The sequence below is a fragment of the Chrysemys picta genome, chromosome 18 (genome assembly GCF_011386835.1).
Source record: "Chrysemys picta bellii isolate R12L10 chromosome 18, ASM1138683v2, whole genome shotgun sequence".
Lineage (NCBI taxonomy): Eukaryota > Metazoa > Chordata > Testudines > Emydidae > Chrysemys > Chrysemys picta.
Window position 1 is genome coordinate 982058 of NC_088808.1, and position 19917 is coordinate 1001974.

General features: G+C 45.0%; 1 protein-coding gene across 15 annotated transcripts in view; it reads left to right on the top strand.

The window, feature by feature from the left end:
- PNPLA7 (patatin like phospholipase domain containing 7) overlaps positions 1 to 19917 on the top strand; it is a 420470-nt gene that overhangs the window by 195073 nt on the left and 205480 nt on the right. For all 15 annotated transcript variants that reach the window (XR_010593664.1, XR_010593665.1, XR_010593663.1 and 12 more), the window contains one exon: positions 11353 to 11466. Coding sequence is in view for 12 of the 15 variants with exons in the window: in XM_065572470.1 (XP_065428542.1) it covers positions 11353 to 11466 (114 nt within the window). In the remaining 3 variants the exon portion in view is untranslated. The remainder of the gene's footprint in view (positions 1 to 11352; positions 11467 to 19917) is intronic.

Here is a 19917-nt window from a genome sequence, read left to right on the forward strand (position 1 = left end):
ACTCCCAACACATCTAAACCCCTCTGCTCCCTGTCCCCTGACTGCTCCGATCCCTCTCCACACTCCTGCCCCCTGACAGCCCCCCCAGAACTCCCAACCCATCTAAACCCCTCTGCTCCCTGTCCCCTGACTGCTCCGATCCCTCTCCCCACTCCTGCCCCCTGACAGCCCCCCCAGAACTCCCAACCCATCTAAACCCCTCTGCTCCCTGTCCCCTGACTGCTCCGATCCCTCTCCCCACTCCTGCCCCCTGACAGCTCCCCCCCAGAACTCCCAGCCCCCTACCCCCCGCTCCTTGTCCCCTGACTGCCCCCTCCTGGGACCCCTGCTCCTAACTGCCCTCCAGAACCCCACCCCCTACCTAAGACTCCCTGTTCCTTGTCCCCTAACTGCCCCTTCCTAAGACCCCCCCCCAACTGTCCCCCAGGACCCTACCCCCTACCTGTACCCTGACTGCCCAAAACTTTCTCCACTCCCCTCCAAAAGCCCCCCCCAGAACCTCCCTGTCCCTTCTCCTGCCCCCCCCCCCTTACCCTGCTGCTCAGAACAGGGTGTTGGGCTCTGTGCCAGCCGGACACATGGCTGAGCTCCCCTGCAAAACACAAAACCCGGTCCCTGGCCCTGCACAGGGCTGCGGGACCGGGCTGCAGGAGGAGCTGCCGGCCGGCTCAGAATGCAGGGAGGGGGGGGTGGGAGGAGGAAGCTGCTCTGGAGTCCAGCCCGGGACTTTCCTGCAGCCCTCCCAGCCGGGGGAGGGGGAAATCCCGGACATTGTGAGTGCTTCACAAATTCCCCCCGGACGCTATTTTTAGCACACAAAAGGAGGACATGTCCGGGTAAATCCGGACGAATGGTAACCCTACTCCAGGGACCCACCACAGGAGTTAACTTAACTCCACTCCTGTGTGGCCTCTGCTGACAAGGGCTCAGCCTGTCTCAGTCCTTTTCTTCCAGCTGCCTACAAATGGCCCTTTATAGCCCTGCTCTCTTTAATTAGCTGGATTTGGCTCATCTGCTCCAGTCCTGGGCACTGGGCTCAGTCTAAGACTCTAAGAGACCAACTACCCTGTGATAAGATCTTGTAGAAGTTAATCAGAGCAACTGGGTGCACAGCACTTTTAAAAATTCATGCCACTTATCTAGGCTCCTAAGTACCAAACTGTGGATTTACCTGTGGTTACCTGCCTCTGAAAATCTTGGTCAGAATCCAGAAGGCTTCTTTAAATGTTTTATTAATGAAAAAATGAACAGGCTTCATGTCCAGGAAAGTTCTGCACACTGTTCTCTAGCACATGACTTATCCATGGAAAAGAAACCCAGCTCTTGCTACAGTTTTTACTCCTCACAAAGAGGGAAATAAGTATCTTTTAAGTAAACCATACAGCAAAACCTGTACAAACACATTTCTGCAGCCGCACTCTCATTAACCACACTGAGAGCCAATGATTAATTACAGTGGAGATTAAATTAAAACAGCAAATGATGCAGTGAGCCACATCTGCCATGCAGTGAATTTCATTTTACACTCTAGAAATTATGAATAATCTAGTCTGTTTTAAATCTTGTAGTCTTTAGAAATGCAGTTCAACTCATAAATATTGATATGGTAAAGTTAAGAAATGTTCAAGACCAATGATCAGAATGATTCTGAAATGGATTCTGGTTTCTTTGGAGATTGAGAGCACATTCCTTTTCAGTGTTTTAAATTAAATGTTAGTAACCTCTAATCTCTGTGCAGTCCCTAAAGGAAATGGCAGTATTGGTTTTTTCTTCAAGCTTTAGTTCTTTACCAGAATCCACATTGTCACAAGCTTGTTTCCTTTCACAAAAATTACAAAAGCCGCTAAGTGTTTAAAAAATGTGCTTGACAGCAGTACTATAGTAGCTATTGCTTGGTGCCTTGGAGCGCAAATGGATATTTTTTAATGTGCAAATGTGTGAAATTTTTGCCAGTTAACTTCATGTTACTTTGTATCCCTATTTCTCCCCTTCCCTCATTAAAAGTTAGGGCACTGAAAAATTCACATAGGCAGGTGAACACTTGAAAGGCCCTTTCAGTGCAGAGTTCACACTTATGAATGGAAGAGATGGTTGATGCTCAAAAGGTGGTCTATGGGTTTGAGCAGAGTAATGGCAGCCAAGTGTTCCTGAGGTCTGTTCCCATTTCTGCCATTGACTTGCTTTGTAGTACAACTCTCTGATTTGCTATTGGCATAACACTTTGCAGGCATTACTTAGCTGTGAAGTTGGTAAATATCATTATCCCCTTTTATACAGGGGTATTTTAGGCTTAGGCAAAACTGAAGTAACTAGTTCAAGTTTGAACAGCAAGTTAGCGTCAGAACTAGGATTAGAACTGGTGTCCTGATTCCCAGGTGCTGTTGCCGTAGCAGTACCCTCAAGCCTTCTAGTGCCAGCCATCCAAAACACTTGCCAAAATCTGTGTTTCTTGCCTATTGTTTCATCCACGTCATCCTGTTTTTTGAATTGCTTTGCTGCATGCCCTTGCTTTCAAAGCCTTACACCATGCAGCCCCTGCCTGTATGTCTGACATGGTCTCCTTTAGCATCCCTCTTCCCTTAGCCCCCCTCGGCTCCACCCGTGATCCAGCATTGCTACCTCATCCTCAGCTTCTTTCACTGGTATCTCTACACTTTCTTCCATGGCCCATCCTCTCCAAACCTGTTTGCCAAGCCACCCCCAGATTGCTCCTAAAACCTTGTTCTGTTGTCCTGCTTATGCAATGTGAGGGTGGAGGTTGGTAATTGAATTTATTTTAAAGTTAAGGGATCAAGTAAAGCCATCAAGGTGTGTCTGTCTTTGCTGAGTTACTGCATGGCCTTAGGCCTGGTGTATAAGGTAGACCCAGCTACGTCCCTGAGAGGTGTGAAAAATCCAGCCCACTGAGTGACTTAGTTAAGCTGACATAACCCCCGGTGTAGACAGCACTAGGCCGATGCGAAAAATTCTTCCACTGACCTACCTACCTCCTCTTGGGGAGGTGGATTACCTATAATAATAACACCTCTGCAAATGCTGACAGCACTCATCTGTTGGCAAAACTGTGTCTGTGCTTGGGGTTTTGACTGCATAGCTGTCACTAGGGGATGTTTTTTTTGCAACCCTAACTGACATAGCTACACTGGTAGTTTTAAGTACAGTAGAACCCCGTTTAACCAAGCCTCCATTAACTGACTCTCTGTATTAACTGAACCACCAGCTGCCAGGGGCACCCATTCTCCGGTTTATCCTGTTTTTTGGTTATCCGATTTGGGCCCCAGTCCCAGTTAGATCGGCTAATAACTACTTTATAGACCAGGCCTTTTTCTCTTTGACCCTCCCTTGTGCCCTGCCAAATGCTCTTTGGACTTGTTTTATGTGGCACCTGGCAGGTTTGGGGCACTCTGATAATGACGGTGCTCTAAAGGTACGTTGTGGAAGGAGATGCAGTAGCAAGCTGAGTGGCAGCATCCAGGACTCTGTCCATTTTATTTATTTAGTGAGTGTTTTATGTGTGGTCTAGAGGGGAATATTTAAATCCTGTAGCTGCAATATGTTCTTGCGAGGAAGCACCCTTCTTAAACATCGTGACAACTGGTTTCTGCTTCTTACTGACACTACTGAGCTTTATGTGAGTGGTGAAAAAGAGAATAAAAACATCACCTTGCTATATCGGTATTATCTCTCCTTTAAATCTCCTCCCTTTTTCTCTTTAAGCAGGCTTCATCTTGCTTTCACTGAAGTGTCTGACAAAACTGTTGATTTCAGTACTGAGCTTTTTGTCCTCTCCAATCTCCCTGTTGTTTTGTGCCACAACAGACCATGTGTTCCTAGGCTGTTAGTGCATTGCTCAAGTGTCTGAGGGAACTCTGCTGTTGTAAGCTCTCAGTGTTTGCATTCAAAGACACTATATAGACATTATCCATAGTAGCCCCATTAATGGGGCTCAGGGGAGGGAGAAACCAATTCGTATAAAAAGTTATTTAATTCAAAAAACAAAAAACCAAGCCACGTCCAAATGTTTCTATTGTAACTAATCCCATCATTCTCATATCTGCTTGTTACTCATGCTCATTGTCTTATCCAGTAGGTGGCAGTACTGTGTCTTAAACTACATCTGTTCTTGCTGGTATAAAAGCCACTACTTTTTATAAACCAGAAATTGGTGGAGATTGGTGTGTAAGACTGAAAGATGCAGGATGGGGAAAATGAAGAGACTAAAAGAATCTCAGAATGGAACGAGTGGCCATGAGGGAAGATCCTGAAAAAATCCTGAAGGGGAGGGGAACACATGGAAGACTAGAGAAATAGCAAAAACAATTAAATAGCTGGAAGGATTGGTACATGAATACAAACACTGTTTAGCTGGCCTTGGATCAGTAATTCAGACATGCAGTTTGGTAAGCTGGTACTGCTCAGTTTAAACAAATCTGATCTGTTGGATAAATGGATACTATATACATGCTGGCCCTGCACAGTATATAGGATATAGCATTGTGTGGGTTTAAAATATGTATTAAATCCTGCATGAAAAGCAATGAATTGTCCTACATAGAAACTACCTTTCAAAACCATTACATCTGCTGCTTATTTTGGCTACAATCCAGTGACACACTTATGCTCGTGCTTAAAGCTTAGTTCTGTTTACTGGGCTATTCATAGGCTTAAAGGTAAGCGGTTCTTATAGGCTTTGCTGGATCAGGGCTATTGTTACAAAAAAGAGAGTTCAGACCAGTTGAGCCAAATTATAGATCAGCCACTTGCCAAATTTTACTTTAGAAATGTGACAGTTGGAGGTCTGTCAATGGAAAAATGTCAAGAATGGATCCCTTCATCTTTATTTTTATACTCATGTAAACCGGCCAAACAGATATTTTTCTTTCAGAAGACTGGAGTAAGAGCTTTTGTGCCAGGTGTGATCATGAAGTGAATTTATCACCATTTAGCAGGTGAACTGTCGGGTGAAAAACATGGTTTTGTGGCCTTTTCTTTGCTGCTTCATGATGCATAAAGAAGGTCTTAAAGGTGTCTCCTCCTCATCATCCTCCTGCCCCAAAAGTAAATTCAATTAAATGAAACAAGTAAATAAAATCACACTTCCAAATGTCTCTTGGTGTTTTATACAGGACACTTAGGTCCCTTTTAAAAAAAAAAATCTGTTTTTTCCTGATCTCTGGAGCCCACTGGAGACCAAGTATTATGATATAACTGGCAACGGAGAGGGGAAAGAGAATTTTTATTCAGACTGTTTTGTCTTTAACTTTTGTTCACACACATTGAACTCAGACAAGTGACAAATGGTGGGAGAGAAGGTTTGTTACTAAAGGTAACACTCTTGCTTATATATACTCTCTCGTAAGGGTTGAGATTGAAGTTGAATTACAGGTCCAACAAAACCGCCAGCACAAATAGTAGACACCAGCCTTATGTTTGATATTTAGGCAAGAAACAAGGAGAAGTCTCATCCATTGCTGTGTGGGTAAAAGGGACTCTCAAGTCTTTATAAAATCATAAAAAATCAAAGACAACTCATTTTTTCTTTTGCTGGTAATTTTTTTACAAACTTCCCAAAATTGCACTATTTTATGACAAACCACTGGCATCTGAATGCAAAGGCAAATTGTAGTTAAACATCTATGCCCTTTTAAGTGCACACTTTATCATCACAGCTAGTGTTTGTTACCCTCCCCATACCAGCTGAACTAATATTTGTATGGCCCTCCTGATAAAGGGTTACAAGCAAGCTACATCTCTGTCTCTTGTGCACTTTCTGGGACCTAGACAGTACTTAGACATTTCAGTTTTCAATTTGCAGTTTTCAATGTTGACACACTGGGAATGTCTACACTGCAATAAACCTCTGCAGCTGACTTGGGCTCTTGGGGCTCAGACTAAAGGGCTGTTTAAGTGCAGCATATATATTTGGGCATGGGTTGGAGCCCTGACTCTGGAACCCCATGAGGGGGAGGGCCCCAGAGCTCAGGCGCTATCCCAAGTCTAAACATCTGCACTGTATTTAAACAACCCTTTAGCCTGAGCCTGAGTCAGCTGGCATGGTCCAGCCATGGGTTTTTAATTGCAGTGTAGACGTATTAAGTATGTCTATATGCATATAGAATATCGTGGAGAGGGTCAGTAAAAACAAAGCACATCTTAGGAAAATTCCTTTTTTTCCAAATTGCATACAAAATAGTAAGTTTAGCACACACAGTAATGTACATGCCGTCCAGGAAATGGGAATGGTAAGGATGAAAACACAGCCTTAGCTCTTATCCCTTAATCACATGCATTATGATACAGTCCTTAATTATATGATCACATTTTCAAACAATACAGTGTAATAAAAAACATTCTGCAACTTTAGATACACGTGTAGGATGGTGCATTATGCTTTTCTCTTCCCTACTTATTTATTATTACATTGGCAATTTTTGTGTATTTGGACTATTGTGGGTTTAATGAAACTTTGATATATTACCATAGATTTTTTGGTAGTGATATGTAACAAGCTATTGCATAAATATTCCTGTAGTTACAGGCATATTTGTGTTTTAAAAAAATCTATCTGATTAGATGAGTTAATTCTGTTAGAAGAATTTAGTGGAATCCTCAACATTGGAACAAATTATGAATAACATAATGACAGATAAAAACCTGTTATTCTATTTGTGTTTCCTTTGCTATTGGAAAATAGACCAAGATGGAAAGTGACGTACCTTTTTATTGTAGGTGTCTGTTAGTTGCTAAGCCCTGAGAAATTTTTATTATACAATCCATAGTAATTACAGCTGCTACTACATCTGCTGTTTCTTTCTAAACAAATGATGTGTGGATTTTAATCTCAGCAAACTGCTCCCATTGCTGAACCAGACAGAGCTAGGCACCAGGCTGTGTTACTAAGCAATGAAATGTCATGGCACACCCCTGGGTCCTGACTGACAGCATCTCGCACAGTGGGTCGTCTTATTAAGCATCTGATGGTTTTTCAACACGAGAATCCAGTTCTGGATTTCAACAAAATACAAATGAAAACTGGTCATTGTTAATTATTTGCTAAGTAGCAGAATGGACAGGAATCCAAACTACTTTAATGAAAAGCTGCACTTTGCAGGCCAGGACCCAGAAAGTAACCTGTTGGAGTTCCCATATGAAATATAGTGTCCCAGCTTCCATTTTCAACTCTCAATCATTCTGTTCTCTGTAAAAATTCATCTTAATCCAACATAATAAACAGGGGTGTTTGAGTGCATGTACCTTGTTTGTACTTATATAGTCATCTGCCTTGTATCCAATGTGTGTAATAAGTGTCACCGAAATATTGGGGGGGAGGTCACTGCTGACTGTCACATAAGTATATATCTAAAATTGTCTGAAAACAGTAACGAAGTCTGGGGCACACATGGACATGATTTAATGGCTTGCTCCCCATTACTTTCTTTAATCTTGTAGGAAGCTTCTGTTCTTTCGCAATGCTGTTGGTGCCCCATGCTCTGGGAAGAAGGCTGAAAGCTTAGCAGGAATAACGTGTGCACCTTGAGGATTTTTTATGGTTTTGTTCTTATATTGGGGGGCTTTGCAAATAAGAACTGTGGCTATGGCAAATGACAGAGCCTTGGCATGCTTCGATGTATGACGGGCTGGTTCTCCCTGTCACAGATCCACAGCTCCAGCTTTTAAACAGTCTCTTGGAGGAATCCCTTTAGTGTGCCAGACCCCCATGGGTCCTATTCTTCCTTAAGGATGGGCCACATGACCTCCCCACCGAGACTAAGCATCTGAACTCCATCACTCCCGTTTCTTGCTGTGAGCTCTGCCAAGTGAGGCCAAATGAGATAGGCTCTTAGGCCTTGTCTACACTACAAAGTTTTGTCGTCAAAAGCTGCCTTTTGCCAACAAAACGGGAGGTGTACACACTACAAAGTTACTTTTGGCGGCAAAACTCTGCTGTTTTGCCGACAAAATAAAACCACCTCGACGAGAGGCATATAACTGTTTGCAGCAAAGTTAAAGTGACAAAGCGTCAGTGTAGACACTGCTGTTTGTTTTGTCTACGTAACTGGCTTCCACCAGTATCCCACAATGCCTGCCATGACCGCTCTGCTCAGTGTTTTGATCTCTGCTGCCCTGCAGGCATGTGCCCCTCCCCTTTCAAAGCTCGGGGATGCTGCTCCCTTTTGGGGAACAAAGAGCAAATCATTAGCATGGAATTCTCCTATTCTGCCCTGCACTAGGAGCACAGCTGCAGGCGGGGGGCTGCTGTGACATTCCTCAGCACGGAGAGAGCTCACAGAGCTGCTCAGGATGCTGCTCCCAGCAGCCAAGGAGGCTGTGGGAGAACTCAGAGGGAATCATAGAACCATAGGCAGGCAGGCAGAGCGGGCTGCTTCCGTAGAGACTGCTTGTGCCGAGCAGAGGGGGCTGACGTGGGGTGGGGGGTGTCCCCCTCCCCCACCTCAGGATAGGTCAGTCAGCCTGCTGTCTCCCCTCCCCCAGACACACCACTCTCCTCTCCCTCCCACCACACACTTCAGTTGAAAAAGCGGCTAACAATCTAGTAGGATGCCCCTGGAACTATGGGATTGAGAAACCTGCATCATGTGATGCTGAACCAGCCCCATGAGGCACTGCAAACCCTTCCCAAATCACCCTGCAGCCAGTTGCACAGTGGGATAGCTACCCACAGTGCACTGCTCTGTGTCGATGCACTCTGCCGACACAAGGCGTTAGTGTGGACATGCAACAGCAGTTTTAAGTAATTTAATTTAATTAATAACTTTTACCGACAAAACTTCATAGTGTAGGCAAGGCCTTAGTCAGAGATGCTCTGCAGGGACTAATGTGCCTCAGCAGGAATTTGCACTGACACCAGGCAGCCTTTTCAAAACAGAGTAGAGTTTTAGTCACCCAGAACACAGTATTGAAAGTCCTTAGGTTAGCAGAGAGAGGGTTAAGACATAGTCCATCTGGCCTAGCCAAGCTGCTTCTTGACTCCATTTCGGGCTCTGTCTCTCTGCCACTTTCAGTCCCAGGTGAGAACAGCCAAGCCTCTTCCAAAAAACAACTCTTATCCCCGTCCTGTCTGTTCTTTGTCTTCACATAGCCACACTGAGTTCACATATCCCCCCACCCCTCCACTGGAGCTTCCCACTGTGAAGTGTTGATTGTTCAGTTATTAGGAGTTTTCATTGTCTCTCTGGATCTTCCATTGATATGGGTCAGCTTAGGCCAGTCCTTTAATCACCCATTATGTAGCCTCAGACAGCTAGGCAACACACCAATCTCATGTCTCCGGCACTGCCCCCAAGAGCAGACTGTGACAGTGTACCCCATAAGGCTTTATGGAGGGGGGTGCTTATAAATGTATGTATGACATAACTGGAATATGTTTTGTGCTGCCTGTGCCATGTAATATATCTCCGGAAAGGTTATGGTCTACTATATCTATTCATCCTATTTGTACATATATATCATTTTCTACTTGAGGTTAAGAATATGGGCTGTATGCTTGCTTGGTTTCTAAGTAAGCTTTGTGAGGCATTTGGTCAGCCGATGATGTTGTAGCACAGGATGGGTTGTAGATCACTGATGATGCATTGGAGAGGTTTAAGCTGAGGACTGTAGGATGGCCAGTGGAGTTCTGTTGGTTTCTTTTTGGGCCTGTCCATCCTGGACAATGATCCCTCACTTTCACAGACCTTGGGAGGCAGGCCAGTCCTCGCCCACAGACAACCTGCCAACCTTAAGCATATTCTCACCAGCAACCACGCACCGCACCATAACAACTCTAACTCAGGAACTAACCCATGCAACAAACCTCGATGCCAACTCTGCCCACATATCTACACCAGCAACACCATCACAGGACCTAACCAGATCAGCTACAACATCACCGGCTCATTCACCTGCACGTCCACCAATGTTATATATGTCATCATGTGCCAGCAATGCCCCTCTGCTATGTACATTGGCCAAACTGGACAGTCACTACGCAAGAGGATAAATGGACACAAGTCAGATATCAGGAATGGCAATATACAAAAACCTGTAGGAGAACACTTCAACCTCCCTGGCCACACAATAGCAGATGTAAAGGTAGCCATCTTACAGCAAAAAAACTTCAGGACCAGACTCCAAAGAGAAACTGCTGAGCTCCAGTTCATTTGCAAATTTGACACCATCAGATCAGGATTAAACAAAGACTGTGAATGGCTATGCAACTACAGAAGCAGTTTCTCCTCCCTTGGTGTTCACACCTCAACGGCTAGCAGAGCACCTCACCCTCCCTGATTGAACTAACCTCGTTATCTCCATACTGATTTATACCTGCCTCTGGAGATTTCCATTACTTGCATCTGAAGAAGTGAGGTTCTTACCCACCAAAGCTTATGCTCCCAGTACTTCTGTTAGTCTTAAAGGTGCCACAGGACCCTCTGTTGCTTTTTATCTGTATTTAGTTTGATTAGACATAGATTTGTGCATTTTATTTTATTTTACTTGGTGACTTACTTTGTTCTGTCTGTTACTACTTGGAACCACTTAAATCCTACTGTCTGTATTTAATAAAATCACTTGGGTCTGTGCTGGAGCAGACGGGAGTGTCTGGCTCAGCAAGACAGGGTGCTGGAGTCCTGAGCTGGCAGGGAAAACAGGAGCAGAGGTAGTCTTTGCACATCAGGTGGCAGCTCCCAGGGGGTTTCTGTGATCCAACCCGTCACACAGACTTAACCCTTTAGCCCTCATTGGGTAGCAATGTAAAGTACAGGGGGAAACTGAGTCATGCATGGGATTAATAAAAATATTACAGAAAATTCCTACTTCATCACATTCCCCTATCTGTTCATCTTTTCTGACTCTGATAATATGATCACTCATATAGTTATAAGCTTTTGCACTGATGAAAAAAGTGTAATTACCAAACTCTTTTCCTTTTGCACATTGTTCTTATATATGTCAGTGTGTGGGAATTTATCGAAGTTCAAAGGGAATTTTTCTCCTTTAACATATTCAGCCTAACTTCCCACTAGTGTCGAGTTTAGTTCCATGAAGAACAGCAATCTACCTAGATGAGGAAATGCTCATTTGTCAAAGACTCTGATTAACTGAATGGTTTTCCTGCAGCTGGATGTGGGTACAGTAAGGTATCAACACAAGACCACTCACTAGCACTGGGCAGCTTGTTCTACTTAAGTACATGTTATCAAAAACTTAGGGGGGAAGGGAAAGGCCAGAGATGGGTAAAGCTGATTCCAGTGATCAGGTGGTTCTGTTCTGCTTTGTTGCATTTTTATTTGGGCAATGCTCTAAGATTTACCTTTGAAGTCTTCACTGTATTTTCTCTTTCTCCTCTGGCAGGTGGAGGCATTAACCCATCAGCCTAGAGCCACAACAGTACATGCAGTCCGAGATTCTGAACTGGCCAAGCTACCAGAGGGAGCCCTGACATCTATCAAACGCAAATTCCCACAGGTAAGGAAATTGGCACTCTTCTCTCTCCTGCATGCTTCCAAGAGCCAGAGCTTAGTTGTCTCCCTTTTAAAGAAAAGAGTAATCTTCCATATGCAGATGTATTTCTTCAATCTTGTTAGCTGTAAATAAGGTTTGTTGTGGGGGTATCTCTGAGCCTAGGGTTGAATTCTCATCTGCTGTTCAGTGAAATACACGTTGCTTAAACATGAGGATGAATTCATGTACCGCTCACCGGGTGGAGCTGAATAGAGGTACTGATTACTAGAAAGCATAAATATTGTCTAAATAAGACACACCTTGTTTCAGAAGATAAACTAGCAAAGGAAGTTACGTGCATAACACAGGTTATTTTTAATGGGATATAAAGAAAATGAGGTCATGAATACTTGTAGTTTCTGAACTGGTGACTATAATTAGTGATATAAAAGAGTTATCTGCTCATCGGACAGTGCAAGATCGTTCCCTATTGTTTAATTTCTAATGCTTTGTCCAGGCCTATGTTAAATATCCCAAGTGAAAGGAGCTGCCTTCACTTCCTTTGGGAGATGATTCCCCAGCTGAACAAATCTTACTGTCATGGTATCTTTCCTGATTTAAACTCAAGCTCTCCTTATTTCACCTCATTGCTCAGAGCAAAACTTCTATACCAGTCTCCATTGTCCTTCCCTTACCTTTGTATTTACAGATTTTGCTTTTCTCCTAGTCAAGTTCCTTTAATCTTTTCTTAAGTCTTTTTCCAGCCCCCTGATCATTCTGTTGCTCAACACTGAATTCCTTCCAATTTAATATCTGTCTGAAGCAATGTCCAGAATTAAACACACTGTTCCAAGGGCAGGTTCATCAGACCTTCAAGCATTCCCTCATAAAGACATATTTTATTTTCCCGCTCCCCCAGACACACAGAGAAGTTGTATCTTTTGTTTAATTATGGTGTTTTATAATTTTTCAGCCTTCCCTTCATATATTTTGGAATGTAATATTTTCTCCCATTGCATCATGCTCCAATTGGACGTCCTTGAAATCTAATATGTTGGCTTTTCTTCAAATATAAAATTTCCTTTGATAGATAGATATTGCAGAACAATGGTGATGCATTAACTGCATGCTATATGGGAGATCACAATGGCCCAAATTATTATGCCCTTATGTTGAACAGTACCTTACTCCAAGAATGGCCCAGTTCAAGTCAGTGGGATTACTCATAAGTTAGGTGCTACCTTTACTCATGCTAGGCATTGGACTCTGGCCCAATATTATTTCTATGTAGATTTCAGAAGCTGGGGGCTAAGGAGATAAATGCTGAGTTAATGGAGATACCCATTGAATGAACTCCTCCATTAGTGATTGTTACTGCTGTATTCTTTGTGTGTTTTATAGTAACATTTTTAATATATCTGGAAGCAGTACACAGTTAAATGTTGTCTATATGCATCAATTTAGCTGTCCAGAGACCACTGGCTCCATTGATATTGAATGGGAGCCTATCTTCTAAAGCCACATATACTACTCCTGGGGGAATTCTGCACCACTGTGCATGTGCAGAATTTATGTCCCCTGCAGATTTCTTTGTTTCCCTGCAGAAAAATAACTTTCTGATGGGGAAGCAAAGGGAAGCCACAAAAGCAGTCATGCGACCCTCCCCAGCAGTATGTTTCGGGTGCCCAGGACAGCCAGCAGAGAGGTAAATCAATGTGGGGTGGGGGCGGGGCTGGGGAAGACGTGGTTGGTGGCTCCTACCCTGCGCTGGGCTTAGCTGCCAGTCCGGGCTGGGGAAGACGGGACTTCCTCTTCCCCTGCATGGCATCTGGGGCTGGGTCAGACCCACTCCCAGATTTCTCCCCTGGCTGTAGGAAGCTCTGCAAATTCCCCCTTCCTCTCCCCTCCCCCTCCCCCCCCCCCCGCTTCCTGCACTCCCGCGCTTCTTGCACCCATCGCTCCTCAGCTGCAGGGCGAGGGATCATTGTACAGGGAGCTGCTCTCCCATCCGTCCAACCCACATGCATCCAAACCCCCTCAGACTCTCCTGCCAAGCCTCACACCCCTCCCCCCCGCACCCAGAAACCCCCAGACGAGTCCCACTCCCCCTGCACCTGGACCACCCCGATGAGCCACCCGCATCCAGATCCCCCTCTACCAAGCCCCAACCAGCTGCACCTGGATCCCAACCCTATTGAGCCCCACTCTCCCAGCATTTGGACCCCCCACACCCAGACCCCCCTGCTGAGCTCTATCCCCACCCACACTCGACCCCCCCCTCTGAGCCCCAACCACCTTCACTTGGACCCCCCGCAGAGTCCCATTATCGTTGCACCCAGAACCCCTCAACAAGCCCCTGTGCTTCCAGATCCCCCTGCACCTGAATCTGAGCCACCCACACCCCGATTGCCCCACACAGAACCCTCTCAACCCACACCTGGATCCCCCACACTTAGCCCCTCCACTCTTGGATCCTGCCTTGCTGAGCCTGCCTGCCCACACCTGGTGCACCTGGCATGGAGGGGCAGGGCTTTGAGGTGTCTCTAGGGTAGGCCCGGTCCTTGCGCTGTGCCAGGGATGGGTACAGCCCCACCGCTGAGTCCGTGTCCCAGAAGGGGAGCTGCACAGTGATCTCCCACCTCTGTGCAGCCAGTGGCCTGTGCTCCCCAATGCCATGCTGGAGCCTCCACATTTATTTGACCAATAAAATTTGCAGAATTTAAAAATATTGTTTGTTTGTTTTTTTGGCGCAGAATGCCCTCAGAAGTAATATACCACTTTGACTGGTGAATTCTCTCAGCTTCTGAAGACTGGAAGTCTTTGCTTTGTTACATCCACCTCTGCCTCTGGGGTTTTGATGTTTGAGAATCTGATTCCGTTTTCCCTTGAGTCTATCAATACTCTTTCTTAGCCGACCTGGGCTGAATTTCTTCTATCCCCTGTAAGCCTGAGGAATGGGAATTTAATGCTGGGATCCCTAAATGTGTTGTGTGCATCGTGCTAGGTCATCCCACCAGCCTCTTGTCGCCTCTTCTTTTGTACTATTAATATTGATTTATTTAAATTTCTCCCCTTCCTAACACTGGTGACTCCCTCCCTCCAAAGCTCTGTATTTTTGTATCTGGCTGTGTATTATTTTTTTAAAATTGGACTGTATCACAAATGTAGCAAAAATGCTTAAAATATTTGTGTTGTCCCTTCCCCAAAGCCTGTGAAAGTGTTTTATGAGATTATTCTCTGAATTTTAGAATGTGTGTTCCTGCATTTAGATACCACGGAGATTGTTTTGTATTGGTATTATTGTTATGGGAGTATTTTATCAAGCCGCTCCAGCAAAGCTTCCAAAATTCTACTGCTTAAAATTCATCTTCTTGGTCTCTAAGTAGATGGCAAAAACTGGTGCTTATGTAGAAAGGTGTTTTTAGAATTCCTGTGCTTGGTTATTAGTAAGATTAAGATTTTGTCATGGTTATTTTTAGTAAAAGTCATAGACAGATTGTGGGCAATAAACCAAATTTCATGGAAGCCCGCGATCTGTCCATGGGGGAGGAGGGAACTGACAGTCCAAGCCTCGCCGCTGGGACAGGGAGCAGCAGCTGACAGCTCCTCCAGTCCTGCTGCTGCAGGTAGCGGGGGCTGAAGCCTAAAAAGTCTCAGAGGTCTGTTAAAGTCACATGACCTCTGTGATGAAATTGTATCCTTAGTTATTAGGCATTGGGGGCCACTGGATGTCTCTTGCATATTCTTTAAGGCTGTTCTTGTGTCATCCAGACATCTAAATTCAATATACCATGTTACCTGGGATGCTCCTAGCATGTGGCTACTATTGTCAAAAAGGATGCCACTTGGGGATGATTAAAAGCCACTGCCATTCAGCTAGCCACAGTGTATAGTAGGGATGTAAATATCCCGCCAACCCACCTGCCACAGCCAGGAGCCTGCTCTGGCCTGCCCGCCGGGGCTGGGGTCCTGCCTGTCTGCTGCGGTCGGGGTCCCGCCAGCCTGGCTGGGACTGGGGTCCCTCTGGCCAGCAGGCCCGACATGGCCTGGGCTGCTCTAGCAGGCCGGCCACCGGTGTTAACAGTTAAGGTCTGGTTAATGGTAAGCCTAATGCAGAGAGCAATTAACCACTCAGAGACTTCAAACAGCAGGGCTGATCCAGCTCGCCAATGGTCAGAGCCATACAGCCCTTACCAAGCCACCAACAAACAGACTTGTCTCAGCTGGCACAGAGAATTCTCCTGTCAGCTGCCTCCCTTCCTGGCTCTTGAATCGCTTAGCCTTTCAAACTGAGAGCTGGAATGGTATGAAAATCCTAGCTGGGTGCTGGAGGTCTGGCACTGAATGTTGGTGTTCTTGGAAAAGGCAGGATGTTGGTACTTTAAGAAATCCTCATGACAGACTGTGTACCCAGCTTTAGGTGCGATAAATAGACTAGCTTGCCCTCCACGTGTTTGTTCTAAAGGAAAGGGGTAGGGTGATGTTGATCTGCCCCTGTCTGTGGTGCCAAAGCCAAAAGGTTTCAAGTTCAAAGAAAGCAGAAATTTAAGGTGAGTCTATAGGCTTTCAATGGGAATCATAGGACAGGAAGGGACCTCGAGAGGTCATCTAGTCCAGTCCCCTGAACTCCTGGCAGGACTAATTATCATCTAGACCATCCCTGACAGGTATTTGTCTAACCTGCTCTTAAAAATCTCCAATGATGGAAATTCCACAACCTCCCTAGGCAATTTATTCCAGTGCTTAATCACCCTGACAGTTAGGAAGTTTTTCGTAATGTCCAATCTAAACGGCGCTTGCTGTAGTTTATGCCCATTACTTCTTGTCCTGTCCTCAGAGGTTAAGGAGAACAAATTTTCTCCCTCCTCCTTGTAACAATCTTTTATGTACACCTCTACCCCGAGATAACGCTGTCCTCGGGGGCCAAAAAATCTTATCGCGTTATAGGTGAAACTGCATTATATTGAACTAGCTTTGATCTGCCGGAGTGCGCAGCCCCACCCCCCTTGGAGCACTGCTTTACCGCATTGTATCCGAATTCGTGTTATATCAAGTCGCGTTATATCGGGGTAGAATTGTACTTGAAAACTATTACAACCCCTCTCAGTCTTCACTTTTCCAGACTAAACAAACCCAATTTTTTCAATCTTCCCTCATAGATCATGTTTTCTAGACCTTTAATCATTTTTGTTCCTCTTCTCTGAACTTTCTCCAGTTTGTCCATATCTATCCTGAAATTTGGCACCCAGAACTGGACACAATTCTCCAGTTGAGGCCTAATCAGCTTGGAGTACAGCAGAAGACTTCCTTCTCGTGTCTTGCAGATAACACTCCTGCTAATACATCCAAGAATGATATTGGGTTTTTTTTGTTTGTTTGTTTTGTTTTTTGCAACAGCGTTATACTGTTGACTCATATTTAGCTTGTGAGCCACTATGACCCCCAGATCCTTTTCTGCAGTATTCCTTCTTAGGTAGTCATTTCCCATTTTGTATGTGTGCAATTGATTGTTCCTTCTTAAGTGAAGTACTTTGCATTTGTCCTTATTGAATTTCATCCTTTTTACTTCAGGCTATTTCTCCAATTTGTTCAGTTCATTTTGAATTTTAATCCTATCCTCCAAAGCACTTGCAACCCTCCTATAGAATCATAGAATATCAGGGTTGGAAGGGACCTCAGGAAATGGGGTTGAATGGGGGCAGGGGTCCCGGAGGGCCAGTCAGGAAGGAGGGAGGGTTGGATGAGACAGCAGGGGGCAGTCAGGGGCTGGGGTTCCAGGGGCAGTCAGGGGACAGGGAGAAGGGGTGGTTGGATGGAGCAGAGGTCCCGGGGGGGGGAGGGGCGTCAGGGAATGTGGGGGGGTGTTAGAGCAGGAGTCCTGGGGGGGGGGAGGCCGATAGGAGGTGGGGGCCGGACCACGTCCCCCTCCCCTAACCGGCCCTCCATACAATTTACGAAACCCGATGCAGCCCTCAGGCCAAAAAGTTTGCCTGCCCTGCTCTATAATAATAATAATAATTAATGGAGATATCCCATTTCCTGGAACTGGAAGGGACCTTGAAAGGTCATCGAGTCCAGCCCCCTGCCTTCACTAGCAGGACCAAGTACTGATTTTGCCCCAGATCCCCAAGTGGCCCCCTCAAGGATTGAACTCACAACCCTGGGTTTAGCAGGCCAATGCTCAAACCACTGAGCTATCCCTCCCCCCTCTATGCCATTATCTGAATCACTGATCACGATATTGAACAGAACTAGACTCAGAACTGATCCCTGCGGGACCCCACTTGATATGCCCTTCCAGCTTGACTTTGAACAAGTTATGCACCCACCTTATAGTAGCTCCATCTAGCTTGTATTTCCCTAGTTTGTTTACAAGAAGGTCATGTGAGACCATATCAAAAGCCTTACTAAAGTCAAGATATACCACATCTACTGCTTCCCCTCCTATCCCCAAGGCTTGTTACCCTGTCAAAGAAAGCTTGACATGATTTGTTCTTAACAGACAGCATGGATTTGTCACGTATCACCTTATTGTCTTCTAGGTATTTGTAAATTGATTGTTTAAATATTTGCTTAATTAATACAGAATAATAAGATATGGATATGGATACTTTCACCTTTAGGTTACCAGTTTGAATCCAGTCCAGGTGTGTAGTGATTGAATGTTGTTACAGCCTCTCCTGAGTGTTCAGTGACTTGTGTGAAATAAGTTGCTTTTGGTGGAGAACCTAGTTGGACAAATGAAAAATTGCCATTGCTTTTGGCATTCCTGTTGGCAGCCTCAGCAGAGGATCAATGGGGCATATCTCATCAGCCAAGGATTGCATGCTTATGGAGATGGAAATACCCTTAAAGATGGACTTTCCTGGTTAGGTTGAAGTGATTAGAGAAGGCCATATGTGGGATGCTGCTGCTTTCCATGGGGCATCTGTTCTGGGACAAAAACAGCTACAACTACAGATGTCGTTCTGGACCTCTCTTTAGCTTTTAGTGCCCTTTAAAGAAATGATGCATTCAGCATTTTTAAAGGAAATGGATTTTATCTACTTATTTTAGAATCTGCTTCCAGGCATGCCATAGTGAATTCCAGCGACATGACTTGTATCAAAGGACACCATGCAAGAGTGTGATGCCAGAGATTAGGGCAGTAATCTAGGACCTGAGTTGAGAGTGGTTTCACAAGTGTACTGCTTGGTTCTGAGTCTGTTCAAAACAATCCTCCATCTGGGATGGTGAGCCGTACTACACCCATTTGAATATTTCAACTATAAACTTTTCCTAAGTGGATCAAGCCTTCCCTGGGGGTTTCTGCCATGTGCAGTTATTTCAGTGATGTACTCCTATCTCAAGACACTTCCCTCAAGCAATGTGTATACTGTTGTGTGCATTCATTACGCTTGGTACGGTGGCTATGTTCAATAGGGCAGGAGAGGCCATTGGCTTTCCTGGATTCACTATACTGTGTGTTCTCACAAGCCATTAAAATCAATTCTTTTTTACCACGGGAGGGATGGGGTGGGGGGAGAAAGGAGAAAGCAAAACCTACAGCTGAACCTTAATCACCAGCTGTGATCAGTCACAGTGATACTGGGAAACTGACAGTTTTCTGCAAGACACAATAAATCACAAGCAATCAAAGTCCAGTGGGTCTCGGGCAGTGCTTTGACACCTCTCTGCCTCTGGTACTTGCGAAGGTGCTAGGAATGGTTGAGGGCAATCAGAGAGTGAACATTACTGTTGTCAAACCATTGGAAGTTTTCATGTGAAATCTCTTCTGAGGCTACTCAGTTTTGTGACAAGCAGGGTATCTCACAGGCTAAATGTTTGCTTGCCTTTGTTCATGTTCTCTGAGCTGCTGTCTGTCCCATTTGAAAAACAACATCTGGGCTGCTCTCTACAAATGTTCTTAACAGGCCTGAACTAAATGCTATAGAAGTGATCTAGATATAGTGGGAACTTAGTACAGGTAAGGCAGCCAGTATTACTACTTCACGATAATCTGAATTATGCCCTGCCTACCAGTAAACCCGTGGCAGCCCGTCAAGTCAGTTTCTTCAGGTTTTTTTGAGTAATGGATAGGCAAAGGACAGGGAGATGGGATAAGCCACCAATGTGTTCTAGGGTCTCTAATATCCTGCAGTATAGGATTCAGTAAATTATCATTTAACATGGTTGAAATAAAGCTGACTTAATAGGTTGGTTACTGGCTTTTAAACTCTAAATACCTTAACTGATATCCTGAAAAAGTCACAGGTGAAAATGTTTGGCTTTGTCCTTATCTCTCTGTGCACATCCCAACAATACTGCACCGTTGGGCGTGGCTGGCAATGTTTGGAGAGGACCAGTGTTGGGACAAAAATGGGTGGTGTTGGTTAGGACTAAGCTGCATTGGCAGAGCTGTTATATTGGAAGCATGTACAATGCCTGCATGGGGGCGAGGGGCGCATCAGATTGGGGGAAAAGGAAACAGGGTCC